Source organism: Dermacentor variabilis, chromosome 6 (genome assembly GCF_050947875.1).
Source record: "Dermacentor variabilis isolate Ectoservices chromosome 6, ASM5094787v1, whole genome shotgun sequence".
Taxonomy (NCBI): domain Eukaryota; kingdom Metazoa; phylum Arthropoda; class Arachnida; order Ixodida; family Ixodidae; genus Dermacentor; species Dermacentor variabilis.
In genome coordinates this window covers 185,806,502-185,830,809 of record NC_134573.1, presented here as the reverse complement: position 1 = coordinate 185,830,809, position 24,308 = coordinate 185,806,502, and the positions used below count along the sequence as shown (strand labels likewise).

Below are 24,308 nucleotides of genomic sequence, written 5' to 3'. Positions count from 1 at the left end.
TGTGGCCATTGCTTGAGGTTGCGGATTTGATCCCGACCATGGCAGTCGCATTTCGACGGGGGCAAAAAAGAAAACGCACGTGCACTTAGATTTTGGGACACGTTAAAGAACACCACGGTGTCAAAATTAATCTGGAATTTGCCACTAGGGCGTGCCTCATAATCCGATTGCGGTTTTGGCACGTACAGACAGCCCCATAATACAATTCAAGTTTAATACTTGTGCCAAAATGCGATGTTACATGGGAGGCAATGACAATGCTCAACCCTCTCAGAGATTATGAAATATGGCGCACAACAACGCCTCAAGCAAACACCTCTCCCTGTGTGTGCTGTGTACTACGCAGACAAACAGCAGTGGTGCCCACAAGGTAACGTTTAACATCAATTGACCACTCTCGTGTTAGGCCATCAACATCGCTAATTATGGTCAATAAAAGCAACCAGCACAGAAAGCATCGTTTACATAGATTCCCACAGTGCGTGGGATCTGCATAATTTTTTGAGTGGCTATTTCCGATTGACCTAAATTCATAGTCACAGTGCGCCTTCCCGATTGGTCTACCTTTTCGGTAACTTAGGTGAAGCACCACTTAAGTCAATGTAGAGGCGGTGAAAGGAATCAGTTTAGGAATCATAATTCAATTGTAAATTACAACAATTTTTTTCCCTACTAAATTTGAACACAGAGAGCGCAGTACCACTTACTCAATGCATTGCATCGACGCACCGATTATGTCGGGAGTATGCATTTGCTACAGCTATATTTTTGTGAGAGTATACCACGTGACTTTTGGAACCTTTTTTCAATACAAGCGATGTTGACTTTATTCATGAGCAAGGCGATTCATTATTGCACTAAGTAACTGAGTGAGTAACTTTCTCGGTTGTTGTTGTCGTTATTGTTATGATTCGTCATGACGAAATTGTTTGCCACCGTATCTCAGATTGATAATCAAACATACCAGCGGCAGCAACCTAACAACTGCGTAAACTAATTTCAGGCAAGTAGGCACATATATAAACAATGAAAAATAACCCGGCCTACCTATCTTGTAGACTTTCGACCCTGCTGAAGCTCCGTTGTGCGTCAGCGACGACGTCGGCGGCGTTAGGCTGGTGACCTAAATAAACGAAGAGCACTACTCAAATCGATATAGAAGACGGGTGGCTTCAGACATTCAATCCAGAAACAGCGTTTCTCAGTTCAAAACAGAGTGAAAGGGGTTCTGTGGTATCTCATCCGCATCGAGAGCTTCTGAATGTGTGGCCTTTGGACAGACGAGTCAGAAATGCCGGACATGGGGGAAGCTGGCTCTATCCCGACAGTCACATGCGTACTGAAACAGCACCTATATATAGGTGCTGTTTAGTATATTTATAGAAGCTATATGTTGCTCGAGACGTATTGCACTCGCGATAGTGCCTACGGGTGAAAAGTGTCAACATTACCGCTTGGTTGCCGATAACTTGTAAGACAGACGAGATTTCTGTTTCAAGAAATCCGTAATTGCACAGCCACCAATTTCCCAATCTCTGGCTTTCCAGTAGTGACTCGCAGGTAGTGCCACTTGCCTCTCTACATATGTAATTGCACAACCCTCTATATATACCTGCAGGCAGAGTGATAGTTATACTCACCACCTCCAAAGATTGTATGGCCTTTCTGGTGTGCAAGTGAAAATGACAAAAATGGAAAGGCGATATCGTCAGTCGCATGCGACGCAATAATACGGCAAGTGACGCCTTTGAAATGCCTACCTGCTCCCGCTGGTTGGCCTGATGAAACTTACTGAAGTCGTAGCTTGTTTTCTTATTCTGAAAAGGAAGAGTAAAGAAACAAGGAGATATACGTTTTAGCTTTTGTTAAATCTTGAGGAGGAAGGGAAGATTTTCGATGTTGCTAAGCGTTGCTAATCATCATCATCATCATCATCATCATCATGTTTTATGTCCACTGCATGACTAAGGCCTCTCCCTGCGACGTCCAGTTACCCCTGTCCTGCGCCAACCGCTTCTGCTGCGTTACAGGTCTGACCGGCGCCTTGGTCTGCTGCCCCGCAGCTGCTGGGGGCTGAGGGCCATGGGTTTATAGAAGGAATCATTTGGGAGGTAGTGGCCGAATACTGTACCAGGGAGGCCAATTCATGTTCTGGTGAGGGAGCGTCCTTGTTGAAGCTTAGTGGGCCTTCCTAATTTGGTTGTACCTGGATTAGTATAGCCCCACTCGCACTCGGCATCTTTTGCCAGTGTCAGGCGTCACTCCAAGCCTGCAGATGCATGCAATTTCTGCTATCGGTAACTTTACATGCATTAAAGACTTCACAAGCCTCATAGATGAATGCGACGGTTAGCGGATCGAGTTTCTTGGCTCATCACGGTATTTACTATGCGGCAGCGTTTACGCGTGGCGCTTCACGCGATTCAGGCGCTTTACGTTTCAGGCGATTCAGGCGATTTACGTTCCAATTGTCAATGGACAAGGGCACATGGCGGCAGCCGCTTCACTTTCCCTCTCTTCCTCGATGCGATACGCCAACGTTTACATCCACCGCGTGAGACGACTTCCACCGTCTCGAATTGCCCTCTTCTGTCGAATAAATGCGATAGGGGCCGGTATTTTGTAGCAATGCCTTTTCCGATTCTATGCGTTTTCAGGGTTTTCGCGCTTGGCCAGTGGTCACAGCGACGGTCTGCCCACATTATCAACGGGATCAGGCGGCCGTGTGTGGTGGATGATAAGAATAGCATAGAATAAGGCATAAGGCATCGCCACAAAATAGCGGCCAGGATTTCCTAACGCATTACGGTCGTTTACACAGATGTAGTGCGCCAGAACTGCGATGCGACGCGCCACTTGTCACATTCATGTATGTAAACGCCGCTATTGTTTATCTACGCGTGCCGAATTGCTGAATTGTAGTTAACGCCTACAGTGCACAAGGCGCCTTCACTTCCTATCGGTATCTCCCTCCCCTCCGCCCCTTCCTTCAAAAAAAAAAAAAAAGAAGTTTTAACGGCGTAGTTTCATTTTGTGCTTTGTTGACAGTGGATCTGCCAGACCTTCCCCTTTGACAGGCGACAGGAAAAGCCATTTGGCCAGAAGCATACCGGCAGCTGCGTGGTGGCAACGTTGTTCCTCGGCACGTGACCAAGAAGAGGACTGTGCGTTGTCTCCGCTCTCCCGCTGAACTGAGTCCTCATCTGGGCGCCATGACGTCCGGCCGCTGCCAGTCCAGCGACTGGCTGCGACTGCGATCTGACCTCGGAACCCGTGCTGCGACTGTGCGGCTTGTAGCGATGTCCCCCGCTCCTGGAGCCTGCTACGGCGGTCTCCCAAGGTACTGACGCCCTGCGCGACATGGTGAGCAAGTGCAGTCTTCACTTCGCCGAACCTTAGGCTACATACATAGAGTTCAGTTATATTTATGTTGCCAACACAAGAAAAAAATGGAAAGGACATTGAAGAAAAAACGTGAAGGATGGAAGTGTTAATCAAATTTAAGGAGATGGAGATTTAATAGGGGACCAACAGTGGTTACACAGGAAATAAGTTTTTGGAGCCGTCCGCTTCAGAGACATACCTTGCTAGACCACTGTGGATCACTAATCAGGTAGAGGGTGTATGCAGCAAGAAAAAAAGGAAAAGTTAGGCGAACAAGATAATCAAATAAGTGGTAAAAAGTCCATTATCGTTTAAGAAAGTTGTTTGATATATGCTGTAATGACTGCACTCTAGGTTCTCATTCACTGGGCTGAAGGATCGCCGCTTAGTGGTGGACGCACACGAGAACTACATCGCTCAACTGAATTTGTCGCAGCGGAAAGAATGGCCACGAGGGCGACTGACGATAACACCGCGTGGATACAGCTCTCGTAGAATATACGCGTAAATGACCATCACGACGATGACGCTATCCTGTAGGTAACGAAACTTACACAATCCTTGGTCTGATGAATTAAATTTCTTTTCGAAGCAAGGCTGTAACCTGTAGACCTGCAGAACAACGTTGAGCAGTGCAGCACCTATATACCCCGTTACTTAATATATCCTAGAAATCAATGTACCAGAGTAATCCGTTTAAGGATGCCCCACGGCTTCGGTCCATCTCAGTTTATATTGATCAATGCGTGCGAAATCTTCCACATTCGCGTAATGCTGGGTAATGCATTTGGTTTTCCGATGAACAATAATTAGCGCATCATCCAACGCGGCAAGATTGTCTGCACAAGCCAACCTACGGGTGCAAGGTCACAGCATTAAGTTTCTCGACCGCCCGAAATTACCTGCGGCCACCACGTTCCAACGACCGAGTCGGCGGTAGCTGCGGCCTGCCGAGTCCCGTGAATTTCCCTGCGTCGCCGAAGAGGCGGCGCTCGAAGGAGCCTCTGAGCGGTGCGGCCGACTTGCCGGAGTCCAACGGGCCGCCCACATCTTGATGCGGACCTTTCAGCGCGGTCGTCTTCGTAGCCGGATCGTGGCCCGTGCTGAAGCTGCCCAGATTTTCGGCTTCGATGTCTTCGAGGATGCCGTCCGTCATTTGCTCGATCTCCCTGATCTGGCTCTCGATGTCGCCCTGCTGCTGGTGGTCGCCGTGCCTGCGCGTCTGCTCGTCGCGGGGCTCGCTCAGCCTCCTCGCTTCCGCCTGCAGCTTGGGCATGGGGCTGTCGGCTCGCATGGAGTGGCGGCGTTCGCCGGACGTCGAGGTGACCCGGGTCGTCGTCACGACGGGCACTCGCGAGGACATGGACGCAGGAGGCGGAGAAGGTATGGCCGACCGATCGTCGACGGCAGGTCGCGGCGGGGGCGACGAGATGGGAGGGCGCACGCGCGTCGGAGTCAGCAGGGCACCGTGGAAGCCGTGGTCGTCGCTGTGACGGGGACGGGCGAGTCGTTTGTCGAGCAGTTGCGTGGGACTGTGCGCCGGAGAGCCGTCGGAGTGTGTGCTCCGGCCGGCGCCCATCGCCGAGGAAATCCACCTGCGAGAGAGGAATCGCCAAGGCGTTTGCAGCGAGACGCGATCACGCCGGTTCTCTTCTTGTCATCGATTGGAAACGCTGCTGAAGGACAATACTACTAAGGCAACGTGGAAATACGACCACCAAAAACAAAGTAAGGGCTGTTCAAGCAGCGAAACTTCCATGTCGAATCAAATACAAATATTCTAGAAACATGACCTTCGAATACCAAACCGAACACCAAACCGAAAAATGACTACTTTCTAGGTTATAAACAAGGTAAATATAACCATCGTGTAGAGTTCCTTTGGTAAAAAAACAGGAAGAAGAAGAGAACTTACTTGCATCATCTGATACATGACATAAAATATTGTCACCCACGGGCCTGTAGCACGAAGCTACAAAGGAAGCCTGTACAGGTTTCTCAGAAATAAAGCTTTGCATTTTAAGGAAAAATAATCCTGGTCCGGGGATTGGTTCCTTGTAGCTTCGTGCTACAGTTGGACGGATAACTTTTCCTTTCATTAACGTTGCTCCATCTTGCGGGCTTCCGCAATACTGATTTGCCGTCATTTTATACATGTAGCGCCGTTCACACTTGGACGTCCGGCCGGTCAGCCGAGCAACTTGGAAATGAAAAGCTGATGAAATGTGATCGTGGCTGGCGTGCTATCACAATGACAGAAATGAAATGCAAGAACAGCACACCAGATGATGCATGTGTAACGCTACGTCCGTTGGGATGCAAACATGACAACGCTGTCCAAATAATGAGCTGCTCTTCCTGAATCGAGAAAACATATTCGCAAGCTGTAGTACACCCAAAAGCGACGCTTCCTTGTTCAATGACAGGGACCCATTTAGCAGCAGTCAGCTACTCCATGCTCAGCAAACTGCTGCGCAGCAACCACGGCTCCGCTGCCGCAGCAGTTCACGCCGCGTGCGTGCCTTTCTCCCGATTGCAGTGGTTGTTCCCTGTATTCAAACGAACAAATATTCGGCAAAGTCATATTGTGGATTCTCGAATACGGATCGAAGAGCAAATATTATTCTATTCGTATTCAAAAATTGGAGTGTTCACTGATCCGAAATGAAAAGTGCCTGTGTCATCTATTGGAGTTCTTAGTTGCCTTATCGCGTTGCCGAAGCGCCGGCTTCTTAGAGTGGTTCATATGGTTAAGCTGAAAAAGAAAAATCTCTTCATATTCGCCAGTCCCTTTCCAGAAAGAAGAGACCATGCTGATGTTTCTGAGGCTGGCTGTAGATACTCAATTTCGAAGACATTTAATGTGACGTTCCCAAAGCGCATACATGAAGCGTTGGTGTATTATTTAGCGCCTTTCATTACACTTCTAAGCCGATGTGCATGGGCTCAGAAAAACTGGTTACGCCTCTTGTCAAAATTTTTCGCTAACGTCGATGCGCTGTCTATGAAATATTTGCGCAAATAATGCTACACATATTTTAATTTAAGGATTAGACAAACCATCCAAGCTTTGCAGCTTGTGTAGAAGTGGATACGTGTGCTTGATAAATAGTATAACGGGATAGCAGCATTCGCTCCATTGCCAGGTCATCATCACACAAGTGGGCCACCATCGCGCATTCGTTCTTTCCCTCTTTCCCTGCTGCTGTGTTGCACTGCCTCACCGTCACTGTGCTTTGTGCCGCATAGCTTCTCCTCCTATTCGTATAAGTCACGCATGTCTTGTGCGCATCGACGTTGAACGATACGCCCCACGTCTGGCTGGCACATTCTTCGCCTCCACTCATTCGTCCCACGACACCCCACTCGATGCATCGACTAGAAAAGGCCTGCCCTATACGCATGCTTTATCTGGGCCGTTGGATAAGTAAAACAAAAAGGAAGAAGAAAAGCATGGAGTCTCCCAACGGTCCGGGCCCGCTTCACATCCCGCGTTTAATTAACTTCGCGTATCCATTACAGGCTCGCCTCTTTAGCGAACTCCCATCCGCCGGTGGCCGTCAACAGCTTCGATCGCGCCCACACAAGCCGATACTCGGAAGCGACTCCAGGGCTGGCAGACGCTAGCTCACGCGGGACACACTGGCGGGTGCGAGTACGCTGAAAGCACCGACTCCTGCTGCATTCCCGCCAAGGCGCCCAGCATAGTGCGCAGCGGGTACACGTACGCGGTCGTGGCTGCCTCAAAGCTTGGCGGCCGCCGCTTGCAATGAGCAACCCTGTCGCGTGACGCGTCCGCCCGTGAGGCCATTCGAACTCAATGACGTCGTCGTGGCGAGCCACTCCTTCGCCATCTCCGCCCATTACATTTCCCACCCGCGCGGCGACGCACTTTGCTCCGCCTCGCCACCGATCACCAGGATCAATGCCTGGCCGTCCGTGGTAGCGCTGCTTGATGACAGACGGTGCGCTCGCAGTGAAGATAATAACGCGTCGCCGTGTGCACCGCTTTTCCTTTTATTCCAACCCAATGGTGACAGGCACGACTGAGGAGCGCGTCGTTGGGCCGGAACAATCCGTATTGCGTCTGCGGCGGGCGCTGTGCCCGATCCGCAAGTGCGCGCGTGTGCGCGCGTGCGCGTTCCATACAGATTATTTTTTACCCGGTTGCATCGCATGGTCTCGCCGTTCAGTGAATAATATCGGCAGTCGCGCAAATCCCAATAATGGGCATTGAGAGTCATTCGTTGCCAATTAGACAGCCGTAAGCTATGGCACGTCCGTTACACTCAGCGCTGGTGTTGTCTCCAGCCTTCATTATTCTTAATTTGTTTCGTCAAGCTAACCCGAAGGCACTTGTTTTCTTTTCACCACATGTAATAAAGCTGCTGCAGATGAACGAGGCGATGAATTGACAGTACTGAAGGTCACTCCTCAGCAAAGCGACTGACTGTGGTGACTAAGACGTGCTGCCGTTTCTCTCCGCAGTGTGGTCGCGCATAGGAACTTGTATTGGTTCAAAGGTTGCCCTTATTTTTAGTGATATTTATCTGAGCAAGATTGACAGCAGCTTAGAGAAGGCCTTGAGCGATGGTGTTATTAAGCTATTTCATTACGTTGATGATTACCCGATTTTCTGCAATAGGGACGAATCCCATTCCGCTGCTACTTCAGTAAGTGAGCAATTTAAACTTAATGGAAGGGGGTTAAAGTTTACCAAGGAATTTCCTCAGAGACGCGTAATACAGTTTCCAGGCATTTCCTTGGTCTTCGAACAAAATTACGTGTGTTGGCAGTACTCCCCTAGATGTTCGAAGCCATTGTTAAACTTTCACTCCATGCATTCCAAATTAGTAAGAAATTGAATTGCCATGTCGTGCCTTAAGTCTTCTCTTACCAGATCGTGCACGCACAAAATGAGCGTCGGTTTTAATGCACAGGTCCGGCGCCTATTAGAAGTAAGTTATCCTATAGCGTAGCAGTGGCCATTGTGGCTGAACGCCTAAAGAAGTCGTTTTCGAGGGGGACGGACGTAATTACAGAAAGCAGTATTAGCAACAAAAGAGTAGTGGCTATTCCTTACATTCATTCAATATCGCACAGGCTTAAAAGATTTGTATGTAGATATGGTGTTAATGTTATTTTTACTGCTCCCAATAAGCCAGGTAAGATATGCGCTGCCGTGCAGAGAAGAAAGGAGGAGGTGAAAGAAAAAAAAAGAGCAGATATTTGTCCACTGAAGCACATCAAGAGCAACAATTTTACTGACTGTCGTTTGGGTGTGGTACATAAAGTTCCCTCTAGCTGTGGCCTTTTCTACGTAGAGCAAAGGGGGCGGTGTATCAGTCAGAGACTAATGGAACATAATATGCCGTTAACCGGTGGATCGCCTTCTAATCTTTCCTTACATTGCCAAGACTGCCAAGATTGAAAGTGAACGCCTGAGTTAGATGAATGCGCAATATTGTACAGGCATATGAATGAAGATACGCGTCTTATGGTCGAGACTTGGCAAAGTAATAATGGTGGAAGTGCGTTCGTGAGTCACCCTTTGATTACTTCACACAAGGAAGAGATCAAATGCCTTAAGTTACCTCTCACGTAGACAGGCACGTGTACCAGATTGACGCGTCGTACTACCATTCCAGAGCATGCGCAGATGAGTTTTGTGTCTGCTTTCTTTTTTCGCTTCAGTGCTTTCTTCAGTTGATTGTCGGCGTTCGTGCTGTCACTTTCTTTTGTGTCCCTGTCTGTGCAACTTACCCCGTCTTTGCATTATGAATCTTATATATTACTACACATAAATATATATATATATATATATAGCCTTAATGTAGCTTTATGTAGCTCCAAAAGTAGAGTTATAGCGCTGTCTTAGGCAGTACTCTGACTTTCTAGTTCTAACACGCGTGCGTAAAATGCGTTGAAGAGAACGTTTCAGAGAGAGAATAGCGCACATTCCAAGGGCGAGCAAAACAAGATTTAAACGTAATTACAATGATTGCATTCACACTATTGATTTCGTATTCTCAGTTCTTGAAACCTTCTTTCGTCAATACCGAAGCACAAAAGACAATAAACATGAACCTTCCCTTAATTTTGATAGAAGCGGCATTGGAACCACTCTATGCTGAGCCCTGAATTGTGCAGTAAAAAAGGCACCACCAGGTTGAGCCGTCTTACAAATAAAGAAAAATAAGTTAAAATGGGAATACACTCAAAAGAGACGGGAAAGGTTCTCTCCGAAGGTTGACAGCAGCACTTTTATGTCTGGAGCGAAGCGACTACGCATATACTCACATATATTTATGGAATGTGCACGTACGAGGCCCGCAAAAAGCTCAATTCTCTGCGATCTAGCGTAAAATTTAGTGGTGCAATGCTTATAGGGTCCTCACTCGAGTGAATAACTGAAAACTCAGTTTCCTGCTGCATTCTCATGTTGCGGAGGATTTTAACTATTTCTTTCTTTTGTCCCGAACACTTCTATGGGAAGCTGTGTTTGGTAGCCTTAAAGATAAAGCGCACATCTCCCGTAGCAAACGCAATACTTTGGAAGCATCCGCAGGTTGTGAAACTGGCGGTGTACTGTCTGCCACAAAATTAATGTTTTGGTTGAAAAGCGCTACCTTCTTGAGTCGACATATACTGGAAAATGCCGACTGGTAGTAATGAGCAGTGCTCGAACAAGGGATATCTCAGCGTAGTCAGCATTTCGACAAGGGGAGTCGTCTTCGAGCAGGGTAATAATTGTGCTGCCCTGCAGTTGTTGCCCTTACAATGGCAAATTTCATATTCAAAAAGTCGTGTCTAGCGTGAGAGAGAGAATAAACTTTATAGAAAAGAGCACACAAGCATAGGCAACTCCTCCACTGTGCAGTGGGTGGTCCCTCAGTCCAGGAGTCAAGCGGCCTTAGTTGCCCTTCTCGCTCGGTTGACCAGGGTGAGCTGGCCCGTCGAGTCGGATCTGGACAGCGCTGCCTCCCATTGCCGTGTGGTGGGTGTGTTATGGGTGCGAGCACTGGCGTGCTTGCGCAAGCCTATACCACATGGTAAATCGTTGCGAATTGATCGCCGTGCGGATATTTAGAGGGATACAGCACAGGGTGTATGGATGGCGTGGTAGAGACTCAAATGTGGATATGTGTTTGGAGTTTTTGTCATATTACGGCTTCCTGTCGCGTCAGAACATTGTGAGGCGGCGGTAGTGTTCTTCGCGAAAGGTGATAGTGATGTAGGATGTGCGTGTAGCATTTATTTCAGTTCCGTGATTGTCGACTACGCTGGTAACGAATGGGGTGCTTCTTGCGGTGTTGACCGCCTTTACGTACAAACCATTTGGGGGGTTCCCATACTTCCTCGCGAGCACCTGCGCCCGGGTCTTTCGCCCTCCGATGTGGAAGTGCGGGTGCATGTTTCTGGGAATCGGTGAGGCATGCATAGTTTCCTGTATTTGTGTTGGGATTTTCGTTAGTGCGCTGATCTTCCGTACGAAATATCCAATTAATTTTAAGACCCAGCATCCCGCTATTGTGCGTTGTAGCCTTTGCTTCTGGCTTACCAGGTGGAATTCTATGGTTTCCAGTTCGTTGTTCTACCCCCCTGTCTCCTCGAGGCAGAAAGTTACCTTTCCTGGTGGGAGTCCACGCGCTTACTTATACGCCTTCCGTATCAGCCGGTCGAGTACCTCCATTTCCACATTGCTGAAATTTAAATATGGTGCCGAGTACACAATGCGGCTCACCATCAGAACCTGCACTAGACGCATCAGGTCCCCTCTTACTGCTGGTACTTCGTCGCATCATGCCCAAAATCTGCGTGGTCGTGTACTGTAGCTTCTGTATGGCGTATCCTCCGCGCCAGTCTTTTTGTAAGTGTAAGCCGAGGATAGGAAGTCTGTTCACCTAGGAGATTTCTCTCGGACCCATTTGCAAGTGGATGGTTGATGCCTGGGTTGTTGAGCGTCCTTGTGAGCACTTTGCGATTATGAGGCGCTTCAACTTCTCCGGCACGTATTGAAGTCTGCATGTCTCCGCGTATCTTGCTACGACGTCTCCTGCAATGCCTCTTGTTCTCCTATGGACCCTCCGACCGTCCATATCGTGATGTAGTGGAAAAGGGCGTACCCCAGGGTGCTGTGCTTAGCCCACTCCTATTCAATCTCACCCTAACACACATAACAAGAAACCTGCCGCGAGGAGTGCACATCACAATCTATGCCGATGATATCTGCATCTGGGGCTCGTCAAGTTCGTGCTATATCACCAAACAACGACTTAGAGCATTACTGAAGCTCTCCATGTATTGGCTCCATGTATTTTTTTTCTGGCGAGAGGTCTTCACCTCCCGCAGGAAAGAAGTACAGCCATGGCTTTCACAAGACAGAAAATGACCAAATATCCACTCTTACTCGGTGGACGACCACTGCCGTACGAACAGTCTCAACGATTCCTTCGAGTTGTGATAGACAGAAATCTCTCTTGGTCACCTCAGGTAAAAAAAAACTACGTGCGAGGATTGGTGAACATCGCAAGTTTTCAAATTCATGGCGAGAATACGATGGGGCTGCAAATGCCGCTCAGTGGTACTACTTGAAAAAGGCTATATTGAAGGCGCATTGCGCTATTGCCGAAGGGTTCTTCAGAGATTATCACCAGCAAACAAGATGATTCTGGAAGCCGCGCGGAACAACTGCCTGTGGATTTGCCTGGCCTCCGGAAGGGCTCCTCAGCCTCGGGAACAGTATCGGAAGCAGGATGCCTACGGCTTGATGTCATCGCTTTCCAAGAAACAATGAGTACCCATCTTCGGCATGGGATCCAAGGGAAGAAGCACTTCATGTATTGCGCCCACGTAACCCGCAATAAATCTGGCTTTTGCCAAGCTGTGCAACTCTTGCAGCTTCCTCCTATTATTAAGCCACAGAAATTACTGGCTCCAACTTTTCCTCCCTGGACACTCTCGCCTCTAGATATTAACCAGTTTGTACCCGGTGTAAATGGGACAATGAGTCGCATGCCACAGGCCGCGCTGCTGCAGACCACTCTCCTCTACTTAGCCGAGAAATATACTCAGCACACCTACATCTACACTGATGCCTCAACCACTCGGGAGACTTCCTCCTGTGGTCTTTATGTGCCCTCAACAAAACAGATGCTTTCTTATCGGCTGCAGCGGAGGACGTACTCAACGACAGCAGAGCTTCACGGCATCAAAAAACTGTCCTCTATATACTGCGCCGAGCGCCTGATCAATGGGCGATTTCCACTGACTCTAAAGGAGCACTACAAGCAATGTGTAGTCTGTTAAACAAATAAGCAATCATCATCCTGTTTCTTTCGACATTGCGAACTTACATCACTTGGCCATTGCATCAAGCCACTGTATGAAATTTTAGTGGATACCGGATCACTGTGTTATTCTGGCCAACCAATAAGCAGATGAAGCGGCACGCAAAGTCTTCAACACCAAAACTATAAGCGGATTTATTTTACTAGATCTGATGCTTCTCAACTAGCTAAGAGATTTGCTTCTGAAGAAAAGGACCAGCTGTGGAACTTGCCGACCCAACATTACCCTTTACTTTACTCAATCGACCCAAATCTCAAATGCAGACTGCCATCCAACATTCCTCGCCATTTGGAAACTCTATACAAACGTCGTCGCCTGAACACAGCCTATGGAAACGGCTTACGGTACCGCTTCGGTAAACTGACAAAGTCCTCATTGCAACAACTGTGGCTCAATTGAAACCGTGGAGCACATCCTGTTTGAGTGTCGAGCGCATGCCGACGAGCGTGCGCTCTATGAACATTGCATGCATTCGCTTACACAGAGACCTCTGTCATTTGACTGTGTCTTAGGTCCTTTAGCCTGCCTCACACAACAGAGGTGTGCTATGAACTTTTTATTCACATACTTAGAAAACATTGGTCAATTCGACAAACTTCAGTTCTACTCTGTCGCTCTCATGCACCTTCTACGCAGCGAATTCTGTCACCTAATTGTAGGACGGTGCATACACTGAAGGACTTAACCATAGCACGCCGTTGCCCATGAGTCAGAAAACTCAGTGCTCATTTTTTAAAAACTTTTTCTTTTTTTGTGCCTCTCTCGTTCTCTCTTTCTCTCCCATATTCCTTTCTCCGCGCAGAGTAGCATGTCAGCGATGTCTATACGCCGGCGAAAATCTCTGCCTTTCATTAAATGGTTCTCTTTCTCTCTTATCATGATGTCGTCTGCATACAAGGCATGTCTGATCCCCGGTATTTCCTCGTGTTGGACTGGGAGTTTCATCATGACCACGTTGAAAAGTGTCGGCGACAACGCTGCTCTTTGTGGCGTTCCTCTATTAGGTGTGTCTGCTCGCTGTGACTTTACATTTCCCAGCCCTATTGTGGCTGTACGATGTGTGAGGAAAGCCCTAACGTATTTCGTCAGTCGCAATTCGTGTCACTGAGATTGGCTAGTATGGCTTCGTGCCACACGTTGTCAGAGGACCCCTTTAGGTTTAGTGCAAGAATTGCTTTCCTGCAGCACGGCGTTGCCGCATTCAATACTTCCTCTTTGAGCTGTAGAAGCACGTCTTGCGTTGACAGGTTGGGCCGAAAATCAAAACATCGTGTTCGGTATCAGTTGACGTTCTTCGAGATGCGTCTGTAGCCTGTCTAAGATGACGCGTTCCATCAGTTTACCGAGGCAGGACGTGAGCTAAATGGGTCTTAGCTTCTCCAGGCAGGGCATTTTTCCTGGCTTTGGTATCGGTGTAACCTGCGCATGCTTGAATTGCGAGGGCAAGATTTCTCTGCACCAGTGTAGATCGAAAAGTTTTAGTATTGCCTGCACGGTTGCATCGTCCAGGTCACGTAGCAACTTGGTGATTCCGTCCTTGCCCGGGGTGGTGTTTCTATTGAGTTCTGCGATCACTCGCGTCCGCTCGGAACGCGTTAAGTCCCAGTCGAGCTCGCTGTTTTCCAGTCCGGTGCAGTCAGCCGCGGCCTGTGCACCGAGTGTCGACTGGCCAATGTACTTGCATTGTAGCGCACACAAAAGCTGATCGTGTGTGCCTCCGAAGTTGTGTAGTACTCGGCTTATCGTGTGCTTCCTTTCTCTCTTGCTCTGGGTCGGACCTAGTAGATGTCGAAGTATGGCCCATGTCTTCGCAGTGCCCATCGTTCTTTGAAGGGAGTTGCACAACTGGTTCCAGTTATGTCGTGCAAGTTGCTCTGCGTAGCGCTCTGCCTCGTCCGTTAGCTTCGCGATGCTAATTTCTCATAGCTTGTGCCGCTGCCTTCGCCGTCTTCTCAACAGACTGTGGCGCGCTTCCCAGGTGGGCGAGAGGCGCGGGTCCACTGCCGGATTGTCCGTGGCGAGTGCGGCCTCCTTGAAGTGTTTGGCCATCGATCCCTGCAATTATTTAAGCCAGCCCTCCAGATCGCTTTATCCTGGGCTTCTTGCGTTTCTCTTTCGCTTCGGAACTTTGCCCAGTACGTGATTTTGTGCACAAGGACATTTCTTGCTTGAGCACTGTTCATCACTTCGTCTCCGTCTTCCCGTGCACCTCTGCCCTGTTTGAATAATGGACGGTAGTAATTGATGCGTATGATAACATCAGCCATGGCCACACAAAAATAAATAAATCAAAAACGCTTCGTTACTACATTTAATCGTGGTCGCTGCGCTAGTGACATATAAAGGGACAGTGATTATAACGCCTGACCGCTGCCTGCGTACCGCAGAAAGAGTACGATTTTGAACCAACTAGTGCGTTTCTTCTACGCTTCCCATAAAGTTTTAGTAGCAATTAGAGGTATTCATGATAGCTAAATGGACACTGTATTTGTTGTTATAAATAAAAATAACGGTACATATTTTTTTCTTGCATAACCAAATCGTCGTAGCTATCATGTGGTGTGAGCCTCTGAAGCGCCTCGGGTGTTGCAGCGTAGTGATTTTCGCTATGAAGTAACCGCCTGTGCCCATGGTGCTTGCTTGATTGTTTCTCTTTTTAGAAACCGTGGTTCTCATGTACTGCTTTCTCAGGTTTTGCTGACTGTGACGGAGCTGCAGTGCTTCGACTTCCTGCCCCGTCTAGAGATCCCAATGCCGGTAGACGACACAGTACACAGGGCCTGAGTGACTCGGGAAACCGGATTGAGATCAGTGCAGTCTGATACCGACACACCAAGAATAATGGCGACGTAAAACGGTGGTAATGTATAATCAACAACCAATTTGGCGCCCCGAAGCGTATAGACGCAGATAAGTGCTGTGGGGCGGCTCCACATGCGGTGCGAAGAGTAGGCGGATCGATTATGTAGCGCAGTAGAGCGAGCGCGGTTTATGTTTCGGTCGCATATTGCGGGCATAACAAACGTCACCGTCACGACCTCATACAAGTTATAATCTTCGTTTCCTATCACTTGTATTTAATCTGTACACAGGACATGCTATCGCTGTTTCTGATTAATTTCACGCACTTTGCCACGTAGTTTGTCATTTACTCTCTCAGCTGTGCCCTAATTCAAAGCTTGCTGCCCTCCATTAGGTTGACCTTGTGCGTGCATGAATGCGTGCGTGCGTGCGTGCGTGCGTGCGTGCGTGTGGGCTCACTGTGTGTGTTGCTATTCATAACGTATTTTTTCTCTGGTGCAGCTCTCATCTGTACTCATTACGGGTGAAAACTCCCAGTATTCTTTGCCGAATCTTGCTAGCCTGGTATTTATTTTTTTAACAAATCAGGTTCAGATAAGGTTGTTTCGAAAAATATCTGACTTTTGTTATTTCGATATTCATGGATTTTTTCACCTTTTCCACCAATTGAGCTACCGCGGCGCCGTTTTCCCATCCACTTTCTTGGGTATTTATGTGTCCTAGTAGAACCCTGGGAGTGCGAAATGCGAAGGTTGTGGGTGCGGTTCCCACCTGCGGCAAGTTGTTTTTTCATCCACTTTAATTTTCATTAATTTATCGTTTCCTTATTTCATTTATTAAGCACAAGTAATTTCCTCTATGTTGCCCTTGGTGTCAGTGTTTGTTGGCTTCTTATGATATGACTAATAAAATATGACTATAATATATATATATATATATATATAATTTCGACGATCGTCGACTGTGTTCGCCGCTATCGTCATTCTTTGCGTGTAGCCTGCCTTTGAGGGCGCAGGTTCGCTTAATAAAACGCTATTTCTGTCAACCACAGTTTTGCTGCCTTCTTCCCCGTCACTGTTACGTGTCAATATATACGGATGAAGAGAGGGGTGAAGACTTTCTTTAGTCAACTTCATGCGTGCGAACATAGCGCCAAATCAGACAGCCAAAGCCGCACAACACAGACACTATCCGTCGGCATGATGCTTTACCAACTCGCCCAAACTTCAACATTATCGAGCACAGCACCATTTGAATCAGACCCAACTGCCGATACATGAACTAGGAATTATAACGGTAGTCAAAAGTAAAAATTAAATTCAGAGGTTTCACATGCCAAAACCACGATATGATTATAAGGCAACGCTGTAGCAGGGAACTCTGCATTAATTTTGACCATCTGGTGTTCTTTAAATAACGTACGAGAGTGTTTTTGCATATCGCCCCGGTCGAAATGCGGCCGCCGCGGTCGGGATTTGATGCCGTGTACTCAGGCTTACAAGCGCAAGGCCATAGCCACTAAGCCACCATGGCGGATTGATAATGGTTATGATAGAGGGGCCAACTGGGATACCATCAGCTCAAGCTTTGGGATCGCAAGGCCAACACTCCAGCATGCCACGTGCCTCAAAGCAGAGAACACAGAAAATACAGCGTGCATACAAAATGCGAGAGCAGGGGAGGACGAAACCAACGAGGATAGGAATGAAACGAGATGCGGTCGCGGGTAAACCATAAACACTCACACGTGTACCATTACATATATACAACTTTGCAAGCGGGTTTCTCTTGCAGGCAATAGTCTGCGTGTTGTATCCAGTGGCTAACTGAAGCAGCTATCTGTTTCAGTTTCGGTACCTCGCTTATTGATTATTTAAGTTATTGATGAGTTTCTAAGCAAGATGAACCACCCTACCCGTGACAGGACTGTCAATGCCATTTAAAGATGACAATGTCCTAATGTGCTTAAAAAAATGCCGGAGTTGCCCTTTAGCATTAGGTGCATGCTCGCTTGCACGGTCGTTAATCTGCGCCCCGTATATCTGACGTCGCATGTGAAAAAGTATTCCTGACACTTGACGGCGTATATTGATAGTTCAAGAGATTCACAAAGGTTTTTGTTCGCCCGAACTGTTTTTGATCGTTCTGAAGTCATCGGTAATAGTATTGTTAGTGAGCCCCGTTTGGGGGGAGCGCCTGCTGATGTGAGTCTGTTTAGCTTACGGATAGCTTGGTGAATTGTCTGTGCAGGGTTCAGATAAATGCAGCGGGAACTGTCACACAAAAAAGGAGACACGGACGAACATGTTGCGCACCTGTTCGTCCGTGCCTCCTATTTCATTGTCCTTTGTGCCAAAAATTCCACCGAAACCGAATGATGCTGTACCAACTGATCCCAATTGAAGCCTTATTGTCTGCGCAGGGCCTGCTTCTGCTAACAAATAGAAACTATATCATCACAAGGTATGCTAAGTAAACACTAGCGCATGATAAGGATCCAAAAGTATTAAGCAATTCTAACATTAGAAAACACAAACTACTGTCGCAGTTTCCAACATGTTGAATCATTAGAAATTAACCATGAAAGAAAATTACCTATAGATATCGGTAAAACGGTGAATAAGAATGATGAAAATATCACGTCATCAATAAAGGTTGCGGAACGTTTGAGCCGGGAATGGAGCAGGAACATCATGCACAGACAAGAACTAATCTGAAGCGGACCTACTACAGTGACACTGAAGCTGTTAGCATTTGATAAGAAGTTCCTATTGTATTTATTATAGTGTTCCTATGTCCGTATATGTGCTTATAGGTTAGAGTGTTCGTATGTACGCTCTGTCCTGTTGCCTTCTTCCTTCCTTCCCTGCCACGAATTTCGCACTAAAATACGTTTTTTTTCATGTTTGAACAACGTGTCATCAACCAGCCCAAACAGCTACCTTTGTGCATGTGTTGCAATTTCTTGGGGTTTTCACACTGCTGAATGTAAATTATACTAATACCATTTGCGAAAGCGGAAGCCCGTTATTCTTTTATATTTACAGGCCTTTTTGGATCACCTTATAAAAGCCAGAGATCTCCGTCGATGTGTTTTGTGCACTAATACTAAGATTTTCCGGCTAATCGGACTACCCTGACGTAGATAAGGTTGAATAACAACAACTGCGGATTACTCTGCGTATTATTCGAATCGATCGGTCGAGTTAACGCGGAAAATTTTCAAAAAGAACTCATCACGATGGTAGGATTCATTCTAATGTCGAACTTGTATTACAAAAGCTACCTAACAGCAGTCGCTGGGCATACCATCATTGCGTTATAGTAGGTGGCTACTACTCCCAGGGTAACTGTAACAATCTTAACAGAATACGCAAAAGTGCTTATAACACCTGTTGATAAGAAGCCAACAAACACTGACACCAAGCACAACACAGCGGAAATTACTTGTGCTTAATGAATGAAATAAAGAAACGATAAGTTAATGGAAATGAAAGTGGATGAAAAAACAACTTGCCGCAGGTGGGGAACGATTCCACAACCTTCGCATTTTGCGTGCGACGCTCTACCAATTGAGCTATCGCGGCGCCGTTTCTGCGTCCACTTTCTTGGGTATTTATGTGCCCTTGTAGAACCCTAGGTGGGGAACGATCCCAAAACCGCGAAGTGCGAAGGGTGTGGGATCGTTCCCCACCTATTGCAAGTTGTTTTTTTATTCACTTTCATTTCCATTAACTTATCGTTTCTTTACTTCATTTATTAAGCACAAGTAATTTCCCCTATGCTGTTCTTGGTGTCAGTGTTTGTTGGCTTCTTATGATATGACCAATCAAATATCGGGCCCCTTGGTTAACCCCCTTTCTTCTCGTTTATAGCACCTGTTGTTGTAGACGGTCAAGCTGTGTCGGTATTTTCGTGGTATAGAACCTTACTGTGTACGTTCATTTCTGTGGGCCACTCATTCTGAACGAAGGATGAAGTAGTGGCGTCTAACAGAAGAAAAATAATAAGAAAAAGAACGCCCTCCAGACACGCCATGCACACACGCAATGAAAGCAAGAAGGCAAGTAAGGGACGAGCTTTACGGCATCTGCATACGTCGGGGCAATAGGAGTGTGAAAAGGTCAAGGAAACAGAGTCAAGAGAAGAAAGAGAGAAATCGCGGATGAGCACACACACGCAAGAAACTGCGCTGCGTGCTGCGTCAGCTGTGCACCCTCTACGGTCATTGCGTCTGCGGTGCAGTACACGGAGCCCCGCTGCCGTTTCTTTGGGCGTCAGTGAGTGATTTGTTTCGGGACTTTCTGAATAAGCTTAGTTACAGAAGAAGAGGTGGCAGTTTCTTGCCGACCGACTCTTCATAGCACGTCGTCCAAGAAAAAACTCGGTAGCTTGGCCCGAGCATTTGCATGCAGTGCGTGCCGCTTGGTCCTTTCAAGGCAGCCAGAATAAGCGTGGTGAACCGCGCCGCAAGTCGCGCCGTACTGTTTCGGGCAGCCTTATTCCGGTCTTTATGCTCCGCTCTTCTGCCTGGTGTTGCGCAATGAAGACACTCGAGCTACTCTGGAAATTCTACGTGACGTGTAGTATGTACAGTGCTCATGGAATGAAGCGCGACGGGGAGCATTTAGCAAGACTCTGCATATGTGCAAAGTACTCGAGAGTACCATGTCATGTCGCTAGGAACCTGGTCACCAAAGGTGGCACGGACTCCGATCTATCCTTACGCGCCAAAATTACGTCGATGGGACACGAATTGTCGCCGGTGGAAACGAAAGTATGCGCATTAGCTAGCCCTAAATTGACGCGTTTAATTCTGTGAGCAATGTACGTGCGCCTGCTGTGTCCGCGCTACACAATCTGCACATTTCATTATTACTTTTGCTCGCTTGCATATAATCTCCACCATGCGAACCAACAACTAAGCGGAAAGAAAGAAGGTAGCCAGCATCGAAAAAGATGCCACTTTTTCCAAGACACCTTAGCAAAAAATTAAAAATGAATATTATGCAGATCCGACGCGCATATTGGAATGTGGGAAACAGGCAGTTAGTGAGGTGCTGCAAGTGTGCCCATCTCATTCCTGCGTCTCTGGCGGAAAGGAAACTGGCGCGTGTGCTCTCGCTCACCCGTGCTACGCATGTGACGACTTGCATTTCTGCATTTGTTCTTACTTATATTAAACGTACCGCCCGCTCCATTGCCAAAACCCTTGTTGATAAATGCCATAGTATGGAAATTATCATTATCAACACGCGGCAATCAATACAAACAGGTAGTTGTCGTTGGCACGATACATGTACAAGTGCTATTGTGGCCTAAATGCACTGTTAAATGAATTGTGCTCTTAATGACGTATGTTTTTTACAATGAGAATATTTTTGTATCAGTTGTTTTGGCACTGAGTAATTCTGTAGAACACAAGGCCAGCAGCCTGCGAGTGTATAGTAAAGATGGCTTGCTCTGCTTATTCGGCAAGAAAGCAGCACCAAACCATGCAGCAAGCACGCGCGCGCGCACACACAAACACACGCACACGCACACGCGCACACACGCACACACACGGACTGTTAGTGGTATGTTCGTTTATATGAGTAGCTTTTGAGAACTCGTTTTTCATGCCTATTGTCATGTCACTGTCGCGAATTGCTGACCTCTGTTGATTTGATATGTTCTGTTAAGTTTATTAAACTTCTCTTTGACCTCGGTCGCGAAATTCCGGGAGGGTTCGCAAGAAACTTCGCTAGAGAAGGATAAAAGCTCGGAGTATATACTCGCTGTATTGTAAGACATTAATCTTTAAATCTGAGCATATACCTGTCGAACGGTGGGACTGAGCAATAGCATTTACGAAAACTTGCGCGCGTGAAGCTGCCAGTTAGGGCGGAATGCCTGTGACAGGCTAGCGATAGATGGCCTAGAGCGTGCACTCAAGTTCGTGAAACATCTACGTGATAGACTCAGCTATTTTCGCAACAACAAATTTGAGCAACTTTGTGAAACCGATAATAGGTGGCATATGCCTCCATCACGCAAGCGTATGATGGACTAATTATTATTACTTTTTTTTTGTTTGAGACCTTAGCACCGTCCTAGGAATCTGTTTAAATATGAAGACGAGGATGTGCCCTGACGAGCGCGCTAATCGACATTTAAGAATTTCGCAGTGGTTTTCAAGTAGCGTAATCGAAATTTCGCCTTCCTCATTCGGAAGTTGTCTGTAACGATGCCCAACATGAGATACGCGTCGTTACAGGAAACGAAAAACATCGACCGCAAGCATCATGAAGCAAGGTAGGAGCCGAATTCTCTATCTGCCACTTTAGGCAGTGTTATTACGCGTACATTGTTTTGCTGTTTTTTACCAGACTGTCTCTGCTATCGAGTTACCGCTAATCGTGACACGCGTATGTTATTCGAAATTTCTTGAATGTTGTCGCCAATTATGCTGAAAATGTTTTGCTTAATCAGATAACGCATGCAGCGCGTGTGCAATCTGATTAGCTCCGAATAATCGCAATTTGTTCATTTGCGAGTAATCTACGCCATCACCACTACTCTACAACGCGACATTATCAATTTTCGCGCACACTAAGCGAACGGGACACGTTGTGAGAGAAGGAGTGGCACTCCTCCAAGCGGTATTTTGCCATTGGTCCAACGAAGTGTCGCGTTAGGAGTGGCGTCACGCTAAGGCATTAGCGACTGGAACTTTCCTTGCAACTTTCAATAGCCCACAGCTAGTGACTGAATTCGTCTGTCACTGCCGTTTGTTAGCTCTTTTCTGATAGCGCTCAATATTCCATTTGTTAAAACAAGAAACTAGCGACCAAAGAAATTTTGCACCAGCCTGCACCTCCATTTGATACCAATAAATTCTTAAATATTTTCCTGTTTTTCAAATTCCTGTAATCTTGATTCTTGCACGACAATCCAAGCAGGCTTACAATACGGAAAGCCGCTCGCCCCCTTTGCCGCCTTCAAGAAGCTTCGTTTGGTTTGGTGCCTTTGGGTATGGTTCAATACACTAAGGGGGGTCGGATTCAAAAGCCCTGCAGCGACAGCTTTGAACATCAACTTTTTGCGCTTCGCATGCAGCCAATAAGTCATCGGGATGCATCAGAATGGTGTTTTGCTCATCTGCTATATTATGCTTAGTTACTTCTGTAGCGGTTGTCACTGTTGTCGTGAAGTGCCCTCTCGCGCGCCTCCGCTGTGCTTGTGTGTGTGCTGGTGGCCGCTGTTACAGCAGCAAGCGCGAGCAAGCGCCACCAATGAAAACTCTAGTCGTAATCCGCACGGGGGGCTGTACGCCACGCCCCTATAACTCACTTAATAAAACCCTGTATCTCAGTCAATAGTACCTACGGAATTTGCCCCAATTTTCATCACCGAAATCCGAGTTTGCCGCTCAAGAAAGACTTTCTCCACATGCTCTTCAAGTTAGCGCTGTTGTGCCAATTTTATATTAATTTCATCGCTCCATCCAATTTTCTACCTCCTAAGGCAGCGCTTTGCTTCACCCGTATCACCTCTGTCGCTAACAGACCATTGGCCGTCGGTTCTACAACCCAAGAACGTTCCTACATCCAGATTTGATAGCTACAGTACGACCGACGCCTGTTTCTCCGCTCTGGACAACTGCATAACGCTGGTGGCTCGACGTGTTGGTCAACGCGGCGCACGAGGCCAATCTTTCATGCACGCGGCGCTGGGGCAACGAGAGCGGCGGTGCGCCGTCGGCCTGGGTCACGACCCGGTTTCGTCGGTGGCGGTCGTGGCTGCGAAGCACTGGTCGAGCTACGCTACAGGCAGCCACGTAAACGCGCTGTGCGTGTTCGATTGGTCGCGCTGAATCACGTGCGGGGAACTCATTACGCAACATAGAGAGCTGCAGCTTTTACAACGTTCGAACCCTTGAAAGCAGGAGTGTCGTTGCACAAGTGATCGCAAGCCCTATAGTTACTTAAAGAAACAGAGTTTGCAGTGCAAGAAGGCTGAAAATTGAGCTTGTTGGTACATTACAACTAAACTGCCGGACAAATAAAGACAACATATGTGCGCAGCCTAAGAAGTATTTGTTTGAAGGAACATGTACTGGGAAGTAAGATGCGTAAATAGTTAAAATCAGTTCAGTGCGACGCCAAATTGCCTACGTAAAAACCCCAGCACGCAGACAAGTCACTCGCTCAAACGGTCAAAGTCTCCAGATAACTGAGTATCAATTGAACTGAGCAATGGCGCGTATTCGCAAGAGGGGCCCCTGCCATGAATCGCCTACGCTTCAACAATTTCGCACGCTCTGTGATCCTCGTGTCGCCTGAGAATTGAGCACTCAATCAAGGGCCGGAGCACGGCCGCACAACGCTGCATGAATGGCTAGGCTGCTACTACGTCCTTTGTTGTGAGAGCTAGCACGTTCTCTGAGGCGTTAGCTGAGGCAGCATCCCGTGTGCCCTACGTATAGTTGCGGCCGCAAGACAGCCGGATTTCGTACGCGACACCATCCACACAGGTGACGAACTGCTGCGCGTGCCTCTCGCCGCAAGCTTCGTGCCTCGGCTCGGTGCGGTTGACCTTCCTGCACAGCGCACCTAGCTTGTTCGGCAAACAATGCGAATTCCAGCTCTTCCAACTATTTCCTTCATGCAGTGGCCCACCATATGTACATACGGGATGACCACGGTGACCCACAGCTGGCTTGTAGTTCTCGATCCCGCGGCATCCTGTGCACACAGCTGCATTAAAAGCGATGTCAGCGATGTCCACCA

At 47.5% G+C, this 24,308-nt stretch overlaps 1 protein-coding gene across 1 annotated transcript in view; it reads right to left on the bottom strand.

The window, feature by feature from the left end:
* Window positions 1-1,047: 1,047 nt before the first annotated feature.
* Window positions 1,048-24,308, bottom strand: part of LOC142586388 (uncharacterized) — a 46,276-nt gene continuing 23,015 nt past the window's right edge. Inside the window, exons 6-9 of the mRNA XM_075697636.1 lie at window positions 4,287-4,979; window positions 3,111-3,351; window positions 1,761-1,817; window positions 1,048-1,123 (exon numbers count right to left, since the gene is read on the bottom strand). Coding sequence (XP_075553751.1) covers window positions 1,813-1,817; window positions 3,111-3,351; window positions 4,287-4,979 — 939 coding nt within the window. The 3' untranslated portion in view covers window positions 1,048-1,123; window positions 1,761-1,812. The remainder of the gene's footprint in view (window positions 1,124-1,760; window positions 1,818-3,110; window positions 3,352-4,286; window positions 4,980-24,308) is intronic.